This window comes from Staurois parvus, unplaced genomic scaffold, assembly GCF_062004578.1.
Source record: "Staurois parvus isolate SC_StPar_1 unplaced genomic scaffold, SC_StPar_1.0 ptg000981l, whole genome shotgun sequence".
In the NCBI taxonomy this organism is placed as follows: Eukaryota; Metazoa; Chordata; class Amphibia; order Anura; family Ranidae; genus Staurois; species Staurois parvus.
Genome location: NW_028318777.1, coordinates 197,913 through 218,153, shown reverse-complemented (window position 1 = coordinate 218,153; position 20,241 = coordinate 197,913). Strand labels below are relative to the sequence as shown.

The 20,241-nt window shown below is 41.4% G+C and overlaps 1 protein-coding gene across 1 annotated transcript in view; it reads left to right on the top strand.

Moving 5' to 3' along the window:
* Positions 1–17,314, top strand: part of LOC149441458 (myelin protein zero-like protein 2) — a 45,216-nt gene extending 27,902 nt beyond the window's left edge. Inside the window, exons 3-6 of the mRNA XM_089657313.1 lie at positions 10,912–11,122; positions 11,239–11,380; positions 11,513–11,587; positions 15,525–17,314. Coding sequence (XP_089513439.1) covers positions 10,912–11,122; positions 11,239–11,380; positions 11,513–11,564 — 405 coding nt within the window. The 3' untranslated portion in view covers positions 11,565–11,587; positions 15,525–17,314. The remainder of the gene's footprint in view (positions 1–10,911; positions 11,123–11,238; positions 11,381–11,512; positions 11,588–15,524) is intronic.
* Positions 17,315–20,241: the final 2,927 nt, after the last annotated feature.

Here is a 20,241-nt window from a genome sequence, read left to right as displayed (position 1 = left end):
GGAATTTACTAAAACTGGAGTGAGCACCTGTGTATGGCAACCAAGCAGTTTCTATCTTCAGTCTGTTCAGTTACAGAGGAACACCCCCCCCCCCCCCCCCTCCCCTATCCTTTTCAGCCTAGACTGTTTGATCTTCAACTGCCATGGTGCTGCCCATGTGATCAGTTATGACACTGACCGTTTGGTTGAAAGCACAAGCAAATGTGACAGCATTCCTGGCGTGCTGAGAATGTAACTGTTTTTTTTTTAATTGTGAAATTGATGGGTTTAGTTCCGCTTTAGGCTCTGAAAATGAACACTAGAAGTTGATTGATTGCCATGCCAGATTCTGTTTGTTCCTGTTTTAGTAAATTCCCCTTCATGTATGATAACTCATAGTAGCCAATCAGATGTCAGAACAGTTAAATATGCATGGTTATTTGCTACTATACTTTGTATATTGATATTTGCTTTATATTTACATTATAAATAAATATTAGTTTTTGAATCAATTTTCTAATCAGAAAGGAGTGGATAAGCTTTGGCAGTATCAGCAAGTGCAGAAACATTTTCCATCATAATAGCTGGGCATTCAGCTGCAAACGCAAAATTGGAGTCTGCTGCAGGTACAGTATGTGCAGGCAGCTCTAGGTGCTGAATGTTACACCTGCAACAGTTAATTTTTCAGTAAAACAAAAATATCTTAAAGAGCACACTGTGCCTAATGATGACAAATATAAGGACACATTTAAGGACATTAATCCATAAGGATCATTTAATAAGTTTTGTTAGCTTACCCTATTGTACAAGTGAGTACATGCACCGCTAGGCTCTGCTGCAACATGTATTCACCAAGGAGGAGCTGCTATTGCAGGAAGTAACATATGTAATATTTAGTAACCTTTTTTACACTTTCTCAGGATAAAAGAGTGCTTATCTAACCATAGTAACTATACAGAAAATAACATTTGCAGCCTTTTTTTATAACGGCTGTGCAAAGAGCAGTGGTGATGGTGCAGTAAACTATGTATGTCATTAAATTGATCCAACTTTAGAATCTAAATTTATATTTTTATATCTGGTCGAATACATTTTTATTGATGTTTACAAGTATTTAAAAGTTGAATACAAAGAAAAACTTAACAAAGTAGCACAAAGTGTAGTAGAAGGGGCTGGGACACTCCTTTACAGGTATTGAGAAAACTCAGCACCACACAAGACTACCGGAACCTATGAGTCCATAGGCAGCAGGTCCTTCTGAGGATGATGCAGATTCTACACAGTTCGAGGGAAGACTGTAGAAGGGAAAACCCATCAGGTATTTCAAGGCTCTACTCATCTGCAGTAATAAAGAAGAGAAATCAGGTCAGGTACCAGTACAGTTGCCCCTTGGGGCAACTGGAAGTGAAGGGCAAAAATTGAGCGGTGCAACACAAAAAAAAAAAAGGGGGGGGGGAGCGGAGTGGGAAAAAAGCTCATGAAAAGAGTGAATGGGGCAGAGGAGGTAGAGAATGGAATGGAGGGAAAGGGCAGCACCTTGGAGTGTCGCACTGGCCTAGCAACTCCTACAACAAAAGAGAGAGGAAGATCACAGCTGCAATGCACTCTGGTCATGTTGGTAATAATCTATCCAGGGGGGCCACATCTTTAAAAATATATTATGTTTATTTTCCAGTATGGCAGTCAATTCCTCATTGACCATGAAACCATTTTAGATGAGTTTTGACTTCCTGGAAACTGAGAACAGGTGATTTCCAAGAATGAGCAATAGTTTGCTTAGTAGCAATAAAGAGAAAAATGACTAGTTTTGCATGCTTTCTTACGTACCTCCTGTAAAGGTTTAAGTAGCAGGGCCTTGACTGGGTCCTTCTTTAGGTTATAATGGAGGAGTGTGTCGATCAGGGTATACACCCAAACTCAGAGCCTACGAACCCTCAGGCAGGTCCAACATATATGCATATATGGGCCATTGTGCCCTCCTGTCCACATAGCTGAAAACAGAGGAGAATGGGCAAGTACGAATCCTAGAAATACAAACCGTTCTAAGATACCAACGCATATGAACTTATAAGGTCATGGGCAACCAGATATCTTTCCAGTCTTCTGAATTAGTTACTCCCAATTCTCGTTCCCAGTTTGCCATGTAAGCTGTTTTCCAGGCAGAGGCTTGAGAGTTAAGCAAGCTATACAGAAGTGAGATAAGGCCCTGAGACCGTGGATCCTTGCGGCATTTACTCTCAAACCAAGTGACTGTTAAGGAAGTGTATTGATTCACAAGGAGAGAGTGAGTGAAATTTTGGAATTAGTGAAAGAGTTCCTGTGAAGGCGCCTCATGTGTATCGTGAAAATAATTGAAAGGCTTGACACCCTTGAAATCTAATCAGAAGTAGGCATCAGCAAATCCTTTTTGATTCCACCATTGGAACGTACTTGGAGTCTCAAAACCTGTAAGGAACAAGGGGCAGTGGGTCAAGTTCAATATTGGAAGATAGGGAGAGATAGCACCACTAGAATACTTGACTGAGTCCCACACTCTCAGAGTGTGAGTTAAGGAGGGGGCCAAGGAGAGTGGGCGCCGGAGATGTGGGAGCCAAAGCAAAGATGAGGAAGCTATGTTGCTGCAGTCAAATCTATCCAGTAGGATATGGGGGTGTCAGTGGTAAAATGGAGATGAGTGAGTGTGGCCAACTGTGCTGCTCTGTAGTAGTGGAGAAGGCATGGAACTCCCAATCCCCCACTGTATTTATGTCTGTTGATTGAAAGCCTATTAATATGTGGCCTGACAGTATGCAAAATGAATGAAAGGACTTTATTTTGCAGGACCCGAAAGACCATGGCCAGTTTGGAACCCCCATTGCCTTAAAACATAGCAGAGGTAGGGCCACAATAAAGTATCAAATACTTTTTTGACAGAAAGGAGCATGAGTTCCTGCTGGCGCTGCCATGCAGTATGGGTCAAGATTAGGACCTTCCTAATGTTGTCCCCAACTTGTCTCAGAGGAACAAAGCCTGTTTGATCACATATATGTGTGGAGAAGCCATTCGGGCCTTGCCTCTTCCCAGTTTTAAAGTTTTCATCACAGCTTCAACTTCCTCTGAAGTAATCAGAGCTTCCATTTTTGATGAGAGTCCACAATGCGTGGGAATTTGGTCCCAGGGAAAAAAGTCTCAGCTGCTGCAGTATTAAAGGAGGCAGGACCTGAGTATAACTTTGCCAATTTCTCTTCAAAATTCTTCCACTAGCTTTCAGAGCTTACTTGTGCCCACACTGGTGCAAGTGCGCAGATAAATAGGGGGGTGGACTGGAGCTTGTTCTCTAGCAGGGTATCTGGTTTATTACCCTTGGCATAGAAACGACGTTTAGACCAACGTAGTGTTCACTCAGCATGATCTGTGAGCACAGGGTCAAGATCAGCAGGGGTTTTCTCAAGAGCACCCACGTTCGCCTCTATTGGGCGAGATTTGTCTACTCTGACAGATCTTTTTTCCAGCTTAAGTATAGGTTGCTGATGTTATTTTTTTTCTGGTGGGATGCTATTTGGCTACGGTGATCTTGGATAACGGCCTTTAAAGGCCTCCCAGATAGTGGAAGCTGAGTCCACCGAACCAGCATTAAGAGTAGAAAATTCCTTAGCCTTGTCTTGGATTTGCACTAGCACTTCCAAAGAAGATATTAGCGAGTAATTTAACAGCCAGGATTAGCAAGAGGGTTTCAGGACTAGAGAGGAACAAATAATATAGAGTGGGTCATGATAAGTCCACAAAACTGACAGGATAGTAACATGTATCAACGTTAGATCCTTGGACAGGGGGTGCGTTTCTCGACAGGCATCAACTAAAGAGTGTTGGGTGAGTAGCACCCTGAAACGGTGGCCATCAGGCATCTGTGGCTGTGCGGAAGAAATATCTTTTCCAACTTTGGGTTAAAGATGAGATCAGAGTCAGCACAGAGAAAAATTGTACCTTTGCGATGGTGCTCTAGTAGGGCCAGCAAATGGGAAAATAATCTGGTTTGGGAGCAATTCTGAGCATAAAAGCTCAGGATCGTGACTTCTGAATCTTGGATTTGACCCTGGAGTAGCAAATAGCTACTGTGGGGGTCAGCTATTTGCTTAGTACAAGAAAAAGGAAGATGCTTACAGAATGCAATGACCACCCCTCTCTGTTTTGTCAGTGCCATTGATTCGAAGACCTGAGGATAATAGCCACTAAAGTATGAGCAGGTGAAGCTGAGGAAATATGGGTGGCACACCACAACCCATTTGCAGGAATGTACTGTATTTATTTGAAGACCTTAACCGGCTTTTGTTGGTTTAAGGCCTTGAACATTTAGAGTAAATTAATAAAGTGCCATATTGGAAAAGTAGGGTACCAATTACAACCATGTAAGCTACCTGCAGGACCTTCTAAGGGCTGGAGAGGGAAGAGGAACAAAAGCAAAAAAGGAGGGGTGAATAGAGAGAGGGAGGAGGTGGAAAAAAAACATTCCCAACAAAGGGGGGTGAAAAAAAGGCACTCAGAGAGTGCCAGCAGGATCCAGAGACACAAAAATGCGTATTTAGGGACCATATGGGGCATGGGATGGCTCCAGGGAAACATAACCTGCTAACTGCCAAAAAATCATGCAAGCGAAGAACGCAAGAGGTAGGGTCTAGGGCAGAGGCCCAAAGCAAAATAAGTGAATGACTAAGGCTATGACCTCCCAGGGGGGTGTTAGGCGAGGGTCTAAAAAAAATTCAAAAAAGAGTGGAATGAAACAAGAGACTTTGATATACCCTCTGGGCATAAAAAACAATTGAAGCAGAATAGTATTCTTAAAAGTCATGGGGGCTTAAAAGCCGCCCAAAAGTTACAGACCAAAGCGATCAATAGTCATTGTTAGGGGAGATCCCACATGAATGTAGTCACCCCAAGTGGGGGGAAGTAGGAAGGAGCCCTTCCCTGTAGACACAATGTAACAATATTGGGAGTCTAAAAAAGGGGTAATACCCTCTCCTTCTGAGCCAAGGGGCTCTGTTGATAAGGATGGTTGGTACTCCACCGCCAACAGACAAAGAAGATGGCAGGGTGGGATATAAAGTAGTGTGTCAGGTAAGGGCAGGGCACTTCACAACCGCAAGCCCCCCCATCAATAATGAAGTAAAAAAGACATACAGTTGTGTCCAAAATTATTCAACCCCCACTGAAATTGAGTGTTTTGGCCAGTTTGACATTGCTTTTGATCATTCAGTCATCTTGCTTACATTTACATTAAAGAGGCACTTGTAGGTCAGACAAATATAACATAACAGTTATAATGAAATAACCACAAATGTCTTTTCTGTGCTCACAGCATTATCAGTTTTATTCAACCCCCAAGTGACATTCAATCTTAGTACTTAGTACAGCATCCTTTTACAGTTATAACAGCTTTTAAACGTGAAGCATAGCTTGACACAAGTGTCTTGCAGCGATCTACGGGTATCTTCGCCCATTCTTCATGGGCAAAGGCCTCCAGTTCAGTCACATTCTTAGGCTTGCGCACTGCAACTGCTTTCTTTAAGTCCCACCAGAGGTTCTCAATCGGATTTAAGTCTGGTGACTGCGATGGCCACTCCAAAATGTTCCAGCCTTTCCTCTGCAACCATGCTCTAGTGGACTTGGAGGTATGCTTGGGATCATTGTCCTGTTGAAAGGTCCAACGTCTCCCAAGCCTCAGGTGTGTGACGGACTGCATCACGTTTCCATCCAATATCTCCTGGTACTGAAGAGAATTCATGGTACCTTGCACACGCTGAAGCTTCCCTGTACCTGCAGAAGCAAAACAGCCCCAAAGCATGATTGACCCTCCACCATGCTTCACAGTAGGCAAGGTGTTCTTTTCATCATAGGCCTTGTTCTTCCTCCTCCAAACATAGCGTTGATCCATGGGCCCAAACAGTTCTAATTTTGTTTCATCAGTCCACAGAACACTATCCCACAACTTTTGTGGTTTGTCCACATGGCTTTTGGCATACTGCAGTCGACTCTTCTTATTCTTTGGAGACAGCAAGGGGGTACGCCTGGGAGTTCTGGCACGGAGGCCTTCATTACGCAGTGTGCGTCTTATTGTCTGGGCTGAAACTTCTGTACCCACATCTGACAAATCTTTTCTCAGTTCCTCAGCAGTCACACGGGGACTTCTCTCCACTCTACGCTTCAGGTAGCGCACAGCAGTCGAAGTCAGCATCTTCTTTCTGCCACGACCAGGTAGCGTTTCAACAGTGCCCTTTGCCTTGAATTTGCGAATGATGCTTCCTAAGGTGTCTCTTGGTATGTTTAACATCTTTGCAATCTTCTTATAGCCATTGCCCTTCCTGTGAAGAGAAATCACCTCTTCTCTTGTCTTCCTGGACCATTCTCTTGCCTTCACCATGTTTGTAACCACACCAGTAAATGTCTAGAAGGAGCTGAGTATCACAGTCATTTTAAAGCTGCCTAATTGGTGCTTATTATGCTTGATTGCTGCTCGGTGACATCCACAGGTGTTTTCAATACCTGATGGAAAGCACCTGTATGAACCTCTGTTCTTCAGAGTGGTAGTCTTTAAGGGGTTGAATAATTGTGGCAATGAAGAAACCACATAAGAACCATTTACTACTGTATTACATAAACAATTGATGTCATTTTAGTTGCATTTGGGTAGTTACAACGTCCTTGTAGGATTTGATTCTGAATACAATTCCAAATGTACACTATAGTCCCTAAACCCCTTTACAGCATTGGGGGTTGAATAATTTTGGACACAACTGTATATTGGGTCAAGCCCCTGGGGAGTAGGTGGGCAGAATCTCCAGTAGCCTGAAACGCCCCATCTCCAGTAGCTTGAAACCTAGTTACTAGGTCCCCAGGTACTCCCAGCCAGGGTTTGGCAAAAGTACAGGCTGAATTTATGTATTCACATGTTCATTAAGACAGCAGGACGAAGTGGAAGAGTAGCTCAGGTCAGAAAGACCACATTAATATAAATATACTTTAGGTGGTAGACACCACTGAATGAGAGTGCACTGGGGAGTGGTCATCATCACAACACTGTGTGTTTAGAAACAGTAGAATTTTTAAACAATGCAACTTAATTAAGGGGGAGAGCTCCAGTGGGCTAATAGTGGTGACTTAGGTGGTAACAAGAAATGTCACCTGCCCCAAAAGGGCTTCTAGAAAGAGTTACATAGCACAATAAAGTCAGCATTAGCTCCAGCGGGGTACACAAATTGTATAAAAGAAAGTCGGCAAAGGTAGGTTTGAAGGTCTGAGGGCACAGGCTTAACTGAAACAAATGTCCAAATAACATAGAGCTTCATCCCAAATACGGGGCGAGGAAGCAGTCAACAAATTGCAGGAAAGATCTGAGTGGTCTCAGACTGCCGAGTGTGAGGTAAAGAACAATATAAGTTGGCAATACTCATCCCACTGCCACTGGGTGAAAGCGTTGGCCCGGTAGACGCTGAAGTGCTGAATTGGTGGTAGAGTTCCGGTGCGATGGTGATGAAGACTTGGAGCCAGTGTCATGGGAGCCGGAGCCCCAATTCACAGAAGCATTACTTGGTGGATTCAGAGGATGTGGTTTGATGTTGCTTGTCGTTATAAGTAAAGTTCCGTTTGAAGGGGAAGCCCCCAAAGTATTTAGTATACAGTTCCTACAGAATTTGAAGATATGGACTTAGGGCCCTGCGTTTGAGTACAGTGCTTTGTTCCAAGTCTGCCAAAAGCTGGAATCATGTCCTTGGAATTGTAGTGAAGACTTCAAGGCAGCTATAGACAGTAGTTGGTCTCTTGTGCGGAAGAAGTGACATTAAATAATGGTGTCTAGCGGGGGACCATCTGGGAGCCTGTGTGTCAGGGCATGGTGTCTCCTGTCCATTTCAAACCATTCAGGAGGGATCTCATGGCTCAGTTCTTGAAATAGGGCTGTGACTGTGCCTTGTAGAGTGGTAATGGATTCAGTCAGGCCTTGCTTATCTTTGAGAGCAGCAATTTAAGCTTGCAGTTCATTAATGATTTTAACGTGACATCATCCATGTGTCCTTCCAGGGAAAAGGCATAATGTCCCAGTTCCCTGATCTCTTGTTTTAATTCAGATGAGAGTTTATGAGAAGCTGCAGTGATTTCTATGGCTTTAAGCTTAGTGAGGAGGGTCTCATTATGAATGCTCTCCTCCTGCAGAGTGGAGGGGAACTGGTGGAGGCTCTCTGGTGAGGAGGAGGATCCATGTGGATGTGGGAGCTGGTGCCATCTTGGAGCTAGGCCTGCTTGAGGATGTGCAGTTGGAGGCATGTTTCTGCTTCGATTTGAATGGCAGGCCCATGTTGCTGAGATGCTGCAGGTGATTTTCTCTCTGGGGAACTGTGAGAAAGGTCTATATGGCTAACAGTGACATGGCGGTGGCCGGACATGTTCCCAGGCGGAGGCGGACTCGCAGTGCGGCCATCTCCTCTCGCAGCACGTATACACCCCACCCCCTTTTTTTTTTTTTAAATTCCTATATTCCTACATTACTATAAGAAGCCTATTACTCACATTTGTATGGCTGATTGTACAGTATATCTAATAGCCAAACAAGGGTAGTTTGACAAAGTACCTAACATACAAAAAGTAGCCTATTATATATAATACAATTTGGAAGTTTTTAGAACTAGAAATGCCACTTATGTAACAGCTCTTCAAATGTTGTTCCCTATCTCATCATCAAATATACTATATCTCCAACAATTCTCAAATCAAGGTATTTTTAGAAATGCAAGACAGAATATTCACCTCTTGCTTTGTCCTGATTTCCTCTATTGTTGCAGTTTTTGTTGTTATTGCCTTGTATTCAACCAAAAGCTAGATTAAAGGGTACCTTGTTGGTGCATTTTTAAATCTATGTAATTTATGAAATGAGTAAACTCTTCAACACTATACTGATGCTGTTTCGAAATGTATTCGCCCTGTAGCTGAGTCATTTAAAGGACTAATTAGAGTAACTTAACAAATCCAGGCTTGCTTACAGCCTGCACCATTCAATATATACGTCACTGAACCTTGTAACCTCTGTAAAGTTGCAAGCACAAACATCCAAGAATAAAAAGAATTCCCTGAATCAATTAAAGACACAAGTTGATTACAATATTTCTACAATGCAATTTCTAAGGCCTTGTACACATGGGGCATACTAAAGCATACGCCTATGTGAGGGCCGTGTTTACCTGCTTGGGGATGCACATGTGTTCCATGCATCCCTGTATAGGCAGACCCTGCAAAGATACAAACGCTGATCCCAATCTGACATCCATGCGGATGGACAGCCCTGAACACAGACAATGTGCATTTGGGGCCATACACCAGCACAGATGGAAGACTGGGAGCAACGTCTGTCTCTGTCCAGCCACTGCGTCACAAGTGACATGAATGGGACTACCTGCATCGGGATGCACGGAACACCTGTGCATCCCCATGCAGGTAAACAAGGCTCTGCACAGGCGTATGCTTTAGTACACCCTGTGTGAACAAGGCCTTAGACTTTAAATTTCAAGTTAGTTTATTTTTACCAACTACTGCAATCACATAACTTACCTGTAATAATGTATCATATCCTGCAGGCTGATTGTCCTCTCCAGTGATGCCCAATCCTCTTAATGGCTCTTAACTTCTGTAACTCTGGGGGGTTAATAACTTAAATCTTCAGGTCCTACATTTCAATGCATTTCAGAAGCTCCCAATGGGGCCCACCATCGGCAGCTTCTTCAATGTTATGGTTAGACCGGAAGCTATTAATTCCTACAGCTCCAGAAGTTCAGAGCTGTGTGGAGGACTGGGTATAACAGAAGATTTCTTCAGGAACCATCAGCCCATGGTTCATACTGCATTACAGGTATGTTATGTGACTGCAGCAGAAGGTAAAAAAAAATAACTAAACTTCAGCTTCAGATATGCATGTCAACATGATACAGACACATTATGGTATAATATAGTTACATAGAATTTGAGTAGTGAGCATAAAGAACTCTCCATTATCTGATGACCAATGGAAAACTTCTACAGAATGTCCGCCTCCTTTCCCTTTCTACTTCCAAAAGGCGCACACAATTGTTCATTATACAAAGGCCATACAGGACTCCCCAATGATTCAGTCACCGAGAATCCCCATTATGCTCATGATGTAATAGAGATGTGGGCAATTTTCTGCACATGATATGGCGCTGCCCCCAAACTAGTTTGTTACTGGCAAGACATTACAAACCTTATCAACAAAGGTAAGTGTTCACATTCAGAAAACCCCCTTACCTGCATTTTGGGATACTTGGAGCTACAAGAAGATAATCATTTGTTAATGTTAGTAATTAGCCAAGTCTTGTTCCTAGCCCTACCTTACCTTAAAAAATCGCTATCGTCCTTACCCCCCTACTATTGAAACTTTAGATTAAAGAAGTCAACACCTACCATAGATCTGAAAAAGTTAACTTACCCACCACAGCAAGTTCGACAAATTGTGGTCAGAATGATTGGATACACCCATAGTGGCACCAATAGCTATGATCCAAAGTAAACTGCTACAATAACATTCCACTTGTACTGTGTTGAGACTCTGTACTAGGGTGTGTCTGGGGGGAACTGATCTTGAGAAAAAAGTGGTATTTGTCAAGACAGTACTCTCCTATGTATTTGAATCCAATCTCTTTCTTGTTATATAGGTATATTCTGTTGTGAGCTATTGTACCTAAACAGGCTGATGAGTTATGCTACAAGTGCTATACTGAAAAGGTTATACCTCTAATTGTCTTCATTAGTGGATGCAAACCACCGTGTTTGTCTCTGCCTCTTTTTTACCCTTGGTTCTACCTCTTTTATAAATATTTTCATCTGTATTGTGTTTTTTTTTTAATTTTTGCACAGATATACACTTTAACTGATCATGCTGTCTTTCCTTTCCATTAGGTGTTCTATTACCACAGAAATCCATTTCCACCAACTGAAGGACGTTTTCTAGGACGTGCAGTCTGGGATGGAAATATTCAGCGCAGTGATGGATCTATAATAATTAGGAATATCCAGGAATCATATAATGGAACTTACCTATGCCAAGTCAAGAACCCTCCTGATGTGCATGGAGAAATGGGAGAAATTTTAGTCAAAGTGGTTGACAAAGGCAAGTATGTAAATTGCGGTTTACTGCATTTCCTTTTTGCATTGACATCTAGAACTGCATTTGATTCTTTATCATCTGTACTTGAAGTAATTAAAGTGTTCTTGTTCTCCTCACAGTAAAGTTTTCTGAAATCATGTTGCTGCTATTGTTGATTGGAGTTGGCAGTGTTGTGATCATTATTATAGTCCTGGCAGTGGTCTTGTTTCGATATTATCGCAAGCAGAAGACTCACAGCACAGAAATGTCAGTAATGGAATGGTGAGTGTCCACTAACTGGATGCATTGGGGGTGGGGGTGTAAAAGTATTGTAATTATTAGGGTTGGATGGTATCTGCTAGGATAAATAATCAGCTGGCAAGTATTCTGCTTATACTTCTCTCTTTTTATTAGTAGGGAGAAGTTGACTGAGAAGCCACTTAATCTGGCAGATGTCAATGCATGACTCCAAGAGGTTCCATCCAAGAGGTCAGTGACTGCTAATCAAAAAAATAATTAAATTGTGTAAAGTTTCAGACTATTAAAGTGGTAGTGAACTCTTTTAACATTTACCTATAGGAAGCTTATAATAAGTTTACCTGTAGGTAAAATGAATATCTCCTAAAGATGCACCATTTAGGAGATATTGGCTCTTTTTTAGAGCCGGCACATGCGGGTAAGATGGAAGCCTCTGCAGTGGTGACAGTGTGCCGCTGGAGGGCTTCATTTTAAGGCAAGTCCTTCATAATGTGCTGGTATGCAATTCATTCTAACACATTATGACATTTCCTTGCAGGGCATTTTGAAATTTTTTTTTTTCATATTTTATCTGTGGTTTACTAATGCTTTAAAGTAGATGTAATCCCTAACTTAATGTGGTTGAAAACCCTGACACATACCCAGTGAAGTGGCCCCTTTTAGGTGATACACAGAGATGAAACAAATCCTCCTACCTGGGTTCTACCTGTTTATCTTCAGATTCTGAATGCTTTATTAATCCTGTAGCACTACCCTTGAATTGTGTCCCCCTGTGCTCTGCTCTGGAGTTAGTAAACTGTCCTTGAACTTGGTTTTGGGATTTTAATAAGGTATTAAACGTGGTTAGGGTCTAGGGGTATATGGGATGCCTGAGGAACTGTAGGATTTGAGGACAATACCTTAGCAACTGTGTACAAAAAAATTCAGATCAGCAACAGCCTTTTCTTGAAGAGCATCAAAGACTCTTAGGTGTACCTCCTCAAACCCCAGATGATTTCTTCTCTTTACCCAGCTGCCTGAAGGTATCCCTGAGCAAGGAGCCCAAGAGCTGTTAGTTTAGAACAGTCCCAGATGAGAAGCTAGTTGGGTCTTGCACCTATATGCCCTCTCCTCTTATATGATCCTGGGGGTGTAAGAGTACTCACACTGTCCTCTCCTATTAGCTTGGTGGGTTGGTGGCTGCCTTTAGGCATTACCCTGGGCTGGCTCCTTCTCTGCTACACTGGCAGTCCTCCCCAGGAGACATTGAGGCAGTGAAGGTACTCTTTTCCAGCAACCTGCCTGTAGTTTGGCTCCCCTCCCTGGGGCCCCCTGCCAGGCTCCACACTCCAGCCTTCCTCAATCCATCTTCCACCCAACACTGCACACCTTCCCCCAGGAGCCTGTTAGAGGCTCCAAGCCTGTCCTGAGGTAACCTCACTACCTCAATCTCAGGCTGATTTATCCCCAGGCTTCTACTTGGCCTCTATCTAACATAAACAAACTAACCAGCAGGGCGTTACAATCCCAAAGAGAAATTATTAAGTTATCAGCATACAGTTACATCAACAAAGACAACACAAAAACACAATAACAAACAGAAACAAGACCCAATACCAAACAAAATTACCATTAACAGTATGCTAATATTAACCATTTGCCACCTCTAGGACGTCGTATGATGTCCTCAGGTTTCAGTGGTTATACCAGGATAATGCCTCCACTTGCAGGCATCATCCCGTATCAAAATTCCCTTTCATGTAGAAGTGATTGAGTGACTATAGAGCCACTTGATCACTTCAATGGGCAGTGAAATTTTTTTTATTTTCTCACCACTGCAATGCAGGAAATGAATGAACAAGGACATTTCTGGCAGGATCACCGGGTACTTTAATAAAAGTGGCAGGTTTAAATATATTAACTTGACAATAAAGTGACCCTGTCACCACTAGGCCACTTGTATTGAAATAACACCCTGTCAAAGATAAGGTTGTATATTTACCTTACAGATAGCCCATTTGTGGAAATGCTACCATTTCACTTCTCCTCCAGCCACAGCATGTATTCCAGCCTGCTTCCAAGTATGGCTGTGGAAGTAGGCATTCAACCCATTAGACCAGTCGTTTGCTGCTCACAGGGTGTTCTTTTAATACAAATAACCTTGTGATGACAGTGTCACTTTACCATGTTAAAGTTCATTTTTCTATTTCTATAACTTTAATAAACAGACCATATCAGACACAGTTACAGGGGTTTTGCATAATTTCAGGTTCCATATCAAAACTACAATGCTCAGCAATAGTGCATTACAGGTAGACAAATCTTTATGTTGCAGAATGATTACACAAGTCTACCAATTACATGACATCCTATTCAAACACACCCAAAAAGAGTACACCCTCACTGAGCAGAGAGAAGACATATTAAGTTATACCCAAAGGGTATACACATATTCACAGGGTGTACTATTCCAAGCACCTAAGTAATACAGAAACAGTCCACCAAGTGGACTACCTTTTGGCGTTACCACGTAGGGCAGAGGCACCCACCAAATGGAGGTATCCATTGCAAAAACCCGATGCTCACTAGAAAAATAGTAAGAAAAAAATGTTAGGAAGGAAAAGGTAAACAAAGGGAAAATTTGGATCTGGGCGTTCAGGTTTATTTTTGATGATTGATTGGGTATACTTTTACTTTAACAATTTTTTTGGAATTAGGGAAATCTAAGAAAAATCAACTTACATTTACAAATTACCATGTCATCCTCACGCTATAAACATTTTATGTATGCACACTGCATTGATGTATCTCTACTTAAGGGCCAATTCGTGTGTGTGTGTGTGTGTGTGTGTGTGTGTTTCAATTTATTTTTTGTAGTGTTAGGCAGGTGTGTTGTCATGTGTCAACATGCATTTCCTTTGTGTACTGGCATGTTTTAACATGCTGACACATTTTCAATTAATTTTTTTTTATTTTTTTTTTTAGAATTTGGAGTACATAGTGTTAACACCCACTGACTAAGGCTTTTTAATACCTGTTGCTAATGCATCAAAATGTATGTTATGTGTTTGGATGTGCCACCATTAACTTCTGTGGGCCTTCTAATGCACGAAAATGCGTAAAAAAAAAATTGACATATTTTATTTTTCAAAATGTAGTGCTAGGATGGGAACATGCACTACATGAATTATGGGCAACCTTGACACATGCATTTACATTGTGAGTTTACATTAAAATGCAACAGTGTAAATGTGCTCTAAATTAGAAAAAAATTACAATTTGGATTTGCTGAAATGTCTTTCATAAGTTAATGAAATATATTTTAAAGAGGTATTGTACTTATTGCCCAGATGTAGTTGTAATGTCTTGCCATGTCACTGTACAAATGACAATTTTTCACCCAGCTCCTTTTGATTTTTCAATAGAAGGATGTCGGCAGGCAGGGTGCCACCCACAAAGCAAATTTTGGACACTTTTTGATAAGTGTATGGCTAGCTTAAGTGTCTTTTTCACCTAATGGGAAGTTTCTATTACTGAAATTGCAGATCTTATTATATGGCATGTTTCAGTGCAAGTAATGTTCATTGTTGTTCATCCGGATGCCCTCCTCCCACCCTTGTTATTGCAGAGTCAACGTATTTAATTAGCCAATCAATGGTATTGCCCTAAATCCAAACTTCCACCAGGGCTGATCTTTGCAAGTTACATAGTTAAAAAAAAAAAAAAAGTTATAATCCTATACCCACAGTTGATCCAGAGGAAGGCAAAAAAACCCCAGCAAAGCATGATCCAATTTGCTCCTGCAGGGAAAAAAAAATTCCTTCCTGATCCCCCAAGAGGCAATCAGATATTCCCTGGATCAACTTTACCTATAAATGTTAGTATTCAGTTATATTCTGTGCATCTAAGAAAGAATCCAGGCCTTTTTTAAAGCAATCCACTGAGCTCTTGAGTGAGTCTATTCCACATTTTCACTGCTCTCACTGTGAAGAAACCTTTCCGTGTTTGGAGATTAAATTTATTTTCCTCCAGAGTGCCCCTTCTCCTCTGTGATGACCTCAGGGTGAATAGCTCTACACCAAGTTCACTATAAAGCATTGTGCTTTATCCATATATGCTCATTTGAGATATTGTGATACTCTGTGAAGTTTTTAAACATATATGCTATCACTGTTCTTTTTTGTTGCAGGTTGTTGTAGAAATGATTGAGTCTACCTCCAGTCCTGTGATTCTGTAGAGTACATAACTTTCATCATTGGAAGACAAGCAGATGATCTCTTCACTGGTGGATAGCAAAGGCACATTCTCATATCTCAGTGCCAGTTAGACTTGCTACAGTCTTGTTTTTACTGAACCAGATCTACTGTATGAATTTGTATGCTATTAAGCATAGCATAGATTTGTCACGTGTATGTAATTAGAGTTGTGCCTGTCACAGTCTTGGACAGTTCAAATTGAACCTATGATGAAAAATCTTTTTAGCAGAGCTCAGCCTCACACCCTTATGTGTATCCTACTGATCTGTGTGGGAGGCCGCCATATAGGAAGACTATGGAGGTGGAACCAAGCTCAACTTTTACAGGAAAAGTTGAAATTTGCATATAGCATCATCTGCCTATATCTGTTAAACTGCCAGTCTGAATCCTTTGCTTATGTATTTTTCCATCATACTTTTTAAAATGCACAGATTTGTTACAGGCTATTTTATTGAAAACCTGAAGTTCAAAATACCAACCAAGTGTTATCAGACCATAGCAGGAATTTGTTGGTGCCTTCATGTCGGTTCCATTTTTAACGTAAGCATCCTTGGTGCCCTGATACATAGATGTTTTGTAGTAAAATAGGTTGAATGCTTGAAACCATCTCAATCCACTTCCTAGGCTTCACTATTTGCCAGTGAAGTTTTACATAAGAGTAGTCTGCCAAATGTGAGGTTAAAGAGGCATAAGTGTGTGGACCAAGGTCCTTGCCCACTGACTTATGAGGTTTCAGCATTAAAGAGCATGTAGGGTGTGCTAGCTAAAAAGGATTTTTCGTGCAGTGCATCCAGAGGGGCCTGCCATGTGCTGACTATTCTGGTTCGGTATTTTGCTTTTCGAGAGTACTGTATAAAAGGTATTGCACACATGTAAATAGAACTAGAACCTATTGGGTTTCAAATGTAGGAGTTCCTACTGCTGACATGTCTTTGAAGGTGCAAGTTATGGGGCTGTCCATTCTTATATTTCCTTCACTGCTTAGTTAATCACAGACCTGAAACAAGCATCTGCGTATCCAATGTAGGGGCATCGTGCACACTGAGTGAGTGATTCATTGACTAATAAAAGTGTATATAAACCTTAAAATATGATTAAATTAACCACTTTACAACCGCACTATAGCCGAATGATGATATGACAAGTGGTTAAATAATACCTAAATTTCCCTTTTTGAAGGCCCTATCTTGTTTTCTTCCAGCAAACTTTGCCTTTCCTTATTTTGACCTTGCAATCCTGCCAGTTTTAGTCTGCTTGGGCATTTCCTTCCCAAAAGTGACCACACTATCTGAGCAGCTGCTTAAAAAGGAGCTGCGTTGTCACTATAGGAATGAATGCTTCTGCTCAGTACCTCAAGCTGACCTGTGACCAGGAGGTCACCATTTCTTCCTGTACTGTATATTCCCAGTCATTCCTTAATGGATTGTCCACTCCCATTGGCATTGGCCCCTGCATAGGGTGTATTGCTGTCATGTGCTGAAGCGTACAGTCCAATACCAAATGCCTTTGGCAATTGGCCAGATTTTAAAGGTAGGCTTAGTTATACTAGAGGCAGAGATGAGAATGACAGACCTGGAGTTTGCACCTATTCTGCTTTTTAAAGGAAACTATAGTGATATATGGTCAAATGAATTTTACTTTTTTATGAAAGTTCCTTAAGTGATATAAAATATTTTTAATATTTGTATGAAATACTTATTTTACAAATAAACATTTAATGCTTCTTTGTGGGCAGTATATGCTGAGCTGTTGAATAAGAAATTCTCAGCACTAGGTCTGCACTTGTACACTAATCACACTGCCTTAATGTTTTGTATTTTGTATATCTGTAGATTGTGTTGCCTTGATATGATATATTCAGTAACCTTTTTCTTCCGAAACTCTGTTAAGCCGTAACAAAACCAGTTTTTTTGCTTTGGGTGGATGTTGAGGCAAGAGCAATGTAGGACATAATGGTAGACGTTCCCTGCTAGAGCTCCTAATTCTCTTTCCCTCTGAAACCATTAGCTAGCAGTAGTTAGTCATGTTCAGCTGGACTTGTTCTGTTACGTTGAAGGCATTTCATAGCTTATCCAAGTCACTGCTAATAAATGCCAGGATCTCAGCACATCAGCATTTATAACCACATGGGTGGCACAGACACCTTAATCCAATCACCATGGAATGTATCAAGCTAGATGTTGATTGTAGCAGGAGTGTCAAAAAAGGGTCTTTAACCCATTCATGAGGGAGAGTAAAGCAAATCTTAACACCATGCTGCATAGCGCGCACCCAGCACAGCGACCGGCCCTTCTCCGAGAGCCCCAGGTCCTGTACTAATGAACGTGCATTGGGAGACCTGGTTCCTGATCACCTGGTCACTGTGATAGCCTCTGACTATCATAGTGATTAGTCACTGTATAGCCTGCATATATGATAAAGTGTCCCACGGACAAAAACCAACATCCATGAGGCCACATGTATGTGTGCAGTTGGTGGAATGGGGTTAACAAACAATGCATCTCTGTGTCTTTTAATCCCCGCAATACATTTAGAAGCTTGTTCAATAGATCCAACACCCCAAAACAAGCAAAATAACTTGGTATGAGCAGTGTAGTATAAGGAGGAATGAAATTTACACTGAGGAGATAAAACAACCTCTCACCAATTGAATGTCCACACCTAAAAGGGCAATTTCTGCAGTTCACTCAACAGTTTTTCTACAGTTTTTCTGCATTCTACACCTTAAGGGCTGATTCACAAAGCAATGGACAACTGCCGGAGCACTTTACCTGTCCCACATTATCCATTCCTGGCTGCAGTAGGGGCAGCGCATCACACACAGGTCCTCTTTTTCTATTGTATTTGTAAAAACTTTATTTGAAGTATATTTCATCCATGGCACTGTACAGCAGTGCAATGCACTACACTGCTGTGCAGGGCTATGCAAGTCTGTCTAGTGAGCTGCTATAAAATGCAGTATGTCTGCATTTTATCACAACATGATGCATGACAGGCCCAGGCTGCATTGCAGTGTGATTGGGACACACACAAAACAATTGTTTTCTGTGTGTCATTGCGGTGACAGGCATTTTGCAATGCAGTGAAATAGTCCTTAGAAAAAGGACAGCGAGGTGCACATTTGAGAGCAATACTACATCTACATCTAGCTGGAATAACTATCCCAAAACAGGGATGTGGGCCTTCAACATCATCTGTTTTTCACATTTGTTTGTTTTTTTTTTTTTACATCTCTACCCTGGCAGTTTGACAACAATTCATACTTTTAGTACACCTATGTGAATGGGAGGATTAACACCTATGTAGACTACCTGTGACCAAGGATGGAATTCTGTAACTAGAAAAGGGTGGTTCTAGATCTCTTATGCCTCCCATTCTGTCCTTGGACAATCAACATCTGCCTTGACACATTCCATGGTGATTGGATTGAGGTGTCTGCTACCTGATGGATATAAAAACCGATGTATTTTCAGGGCACTCATCAAAGTTAAAGAACTGGCTTGTATAAGTTGCACAAGATTTCTAGGATTACAGAGGTCCAACTGAATGTGACAGACTGCTACTAGTTATGCCATGACCTGGACAAATGAGAACATTCACAGAACTTTAAAACCGTTATTTTTTTTTTTTCTTTGCTTCCGGCTTGGAAAGGTATTCTGTTTTGTCTTTAATAGTATTATGCCAAGGAGCATAAAGCAGTCAGTGTGACTTTCACTAAACATTCACTGGTGGTGAATCGATCACTATAATTTAAAACATATGCACCTGGAAGATTTACCTGCAGTGAATGTTTACTAAATGTCCATTTCAATGCTGTATCAATTTGGCTCTAATTTTAAATCACACCTCTAAATGACATGTACTTTAAAGAAAATCTCCACTTTAAAAAAAAAATAGTATTACTACACTTGCTTTGCTTTAAAATATATACTATGTGACCAACTGATGTGAATGTACAATATATATATATATATATAAAGAACTGTGTAAATTGATGGCGTTATATAAGTACCCATAATAAATAAATGTGAACCCGTCTTCACTCCAGAATACGGAGTTCAGGTGTTTTTAAAAGTTTGGTGTGGAGGAACTCAAGTAGTCTGAGTCAAAATCCAGGGAATTTGAAGTCTTTTTGAAGAATTTGGAATTGATTGTGAGCAAGGTCTTGACAGTCAACTGTAGTACCTGGCTGCGCAAATGCTCTTTTGGCTGAATCGGCACACATTCCCACAGATACGCTCCAAAATCTTTTGGAACACCATCCCCACAATGGAATGCCCAACATGCTTATATACCGTGGGTGTGTTGGTCAAGTGTGTGCAAACTTTAGGCTATATACTGTAATGTACATACATTAAATACAACCAAATACAAAATGTTAGCTAGCAACCATGGTATCATATTTTTGGGTGAATTTGATAAACTCTGTGGAGCAACCCCCCCCCCCCCCCCCCCCCCCCCCCAAAAAAAGAAAAAAAAAAGTTTAGAGTGTAAGTTCAACTTTACAGAAAATCTACAAGGTGACTTTACACTGGATTCCCTCCCCATCCCCCCGGTCCCCGCTGTACAAGTGTCCTGTGATCCCCCACTGTCAGGCACCTGAACACTGCTTCACCGGTCCGGGGATTTGAAATCCTCCTGGCTTTCTCT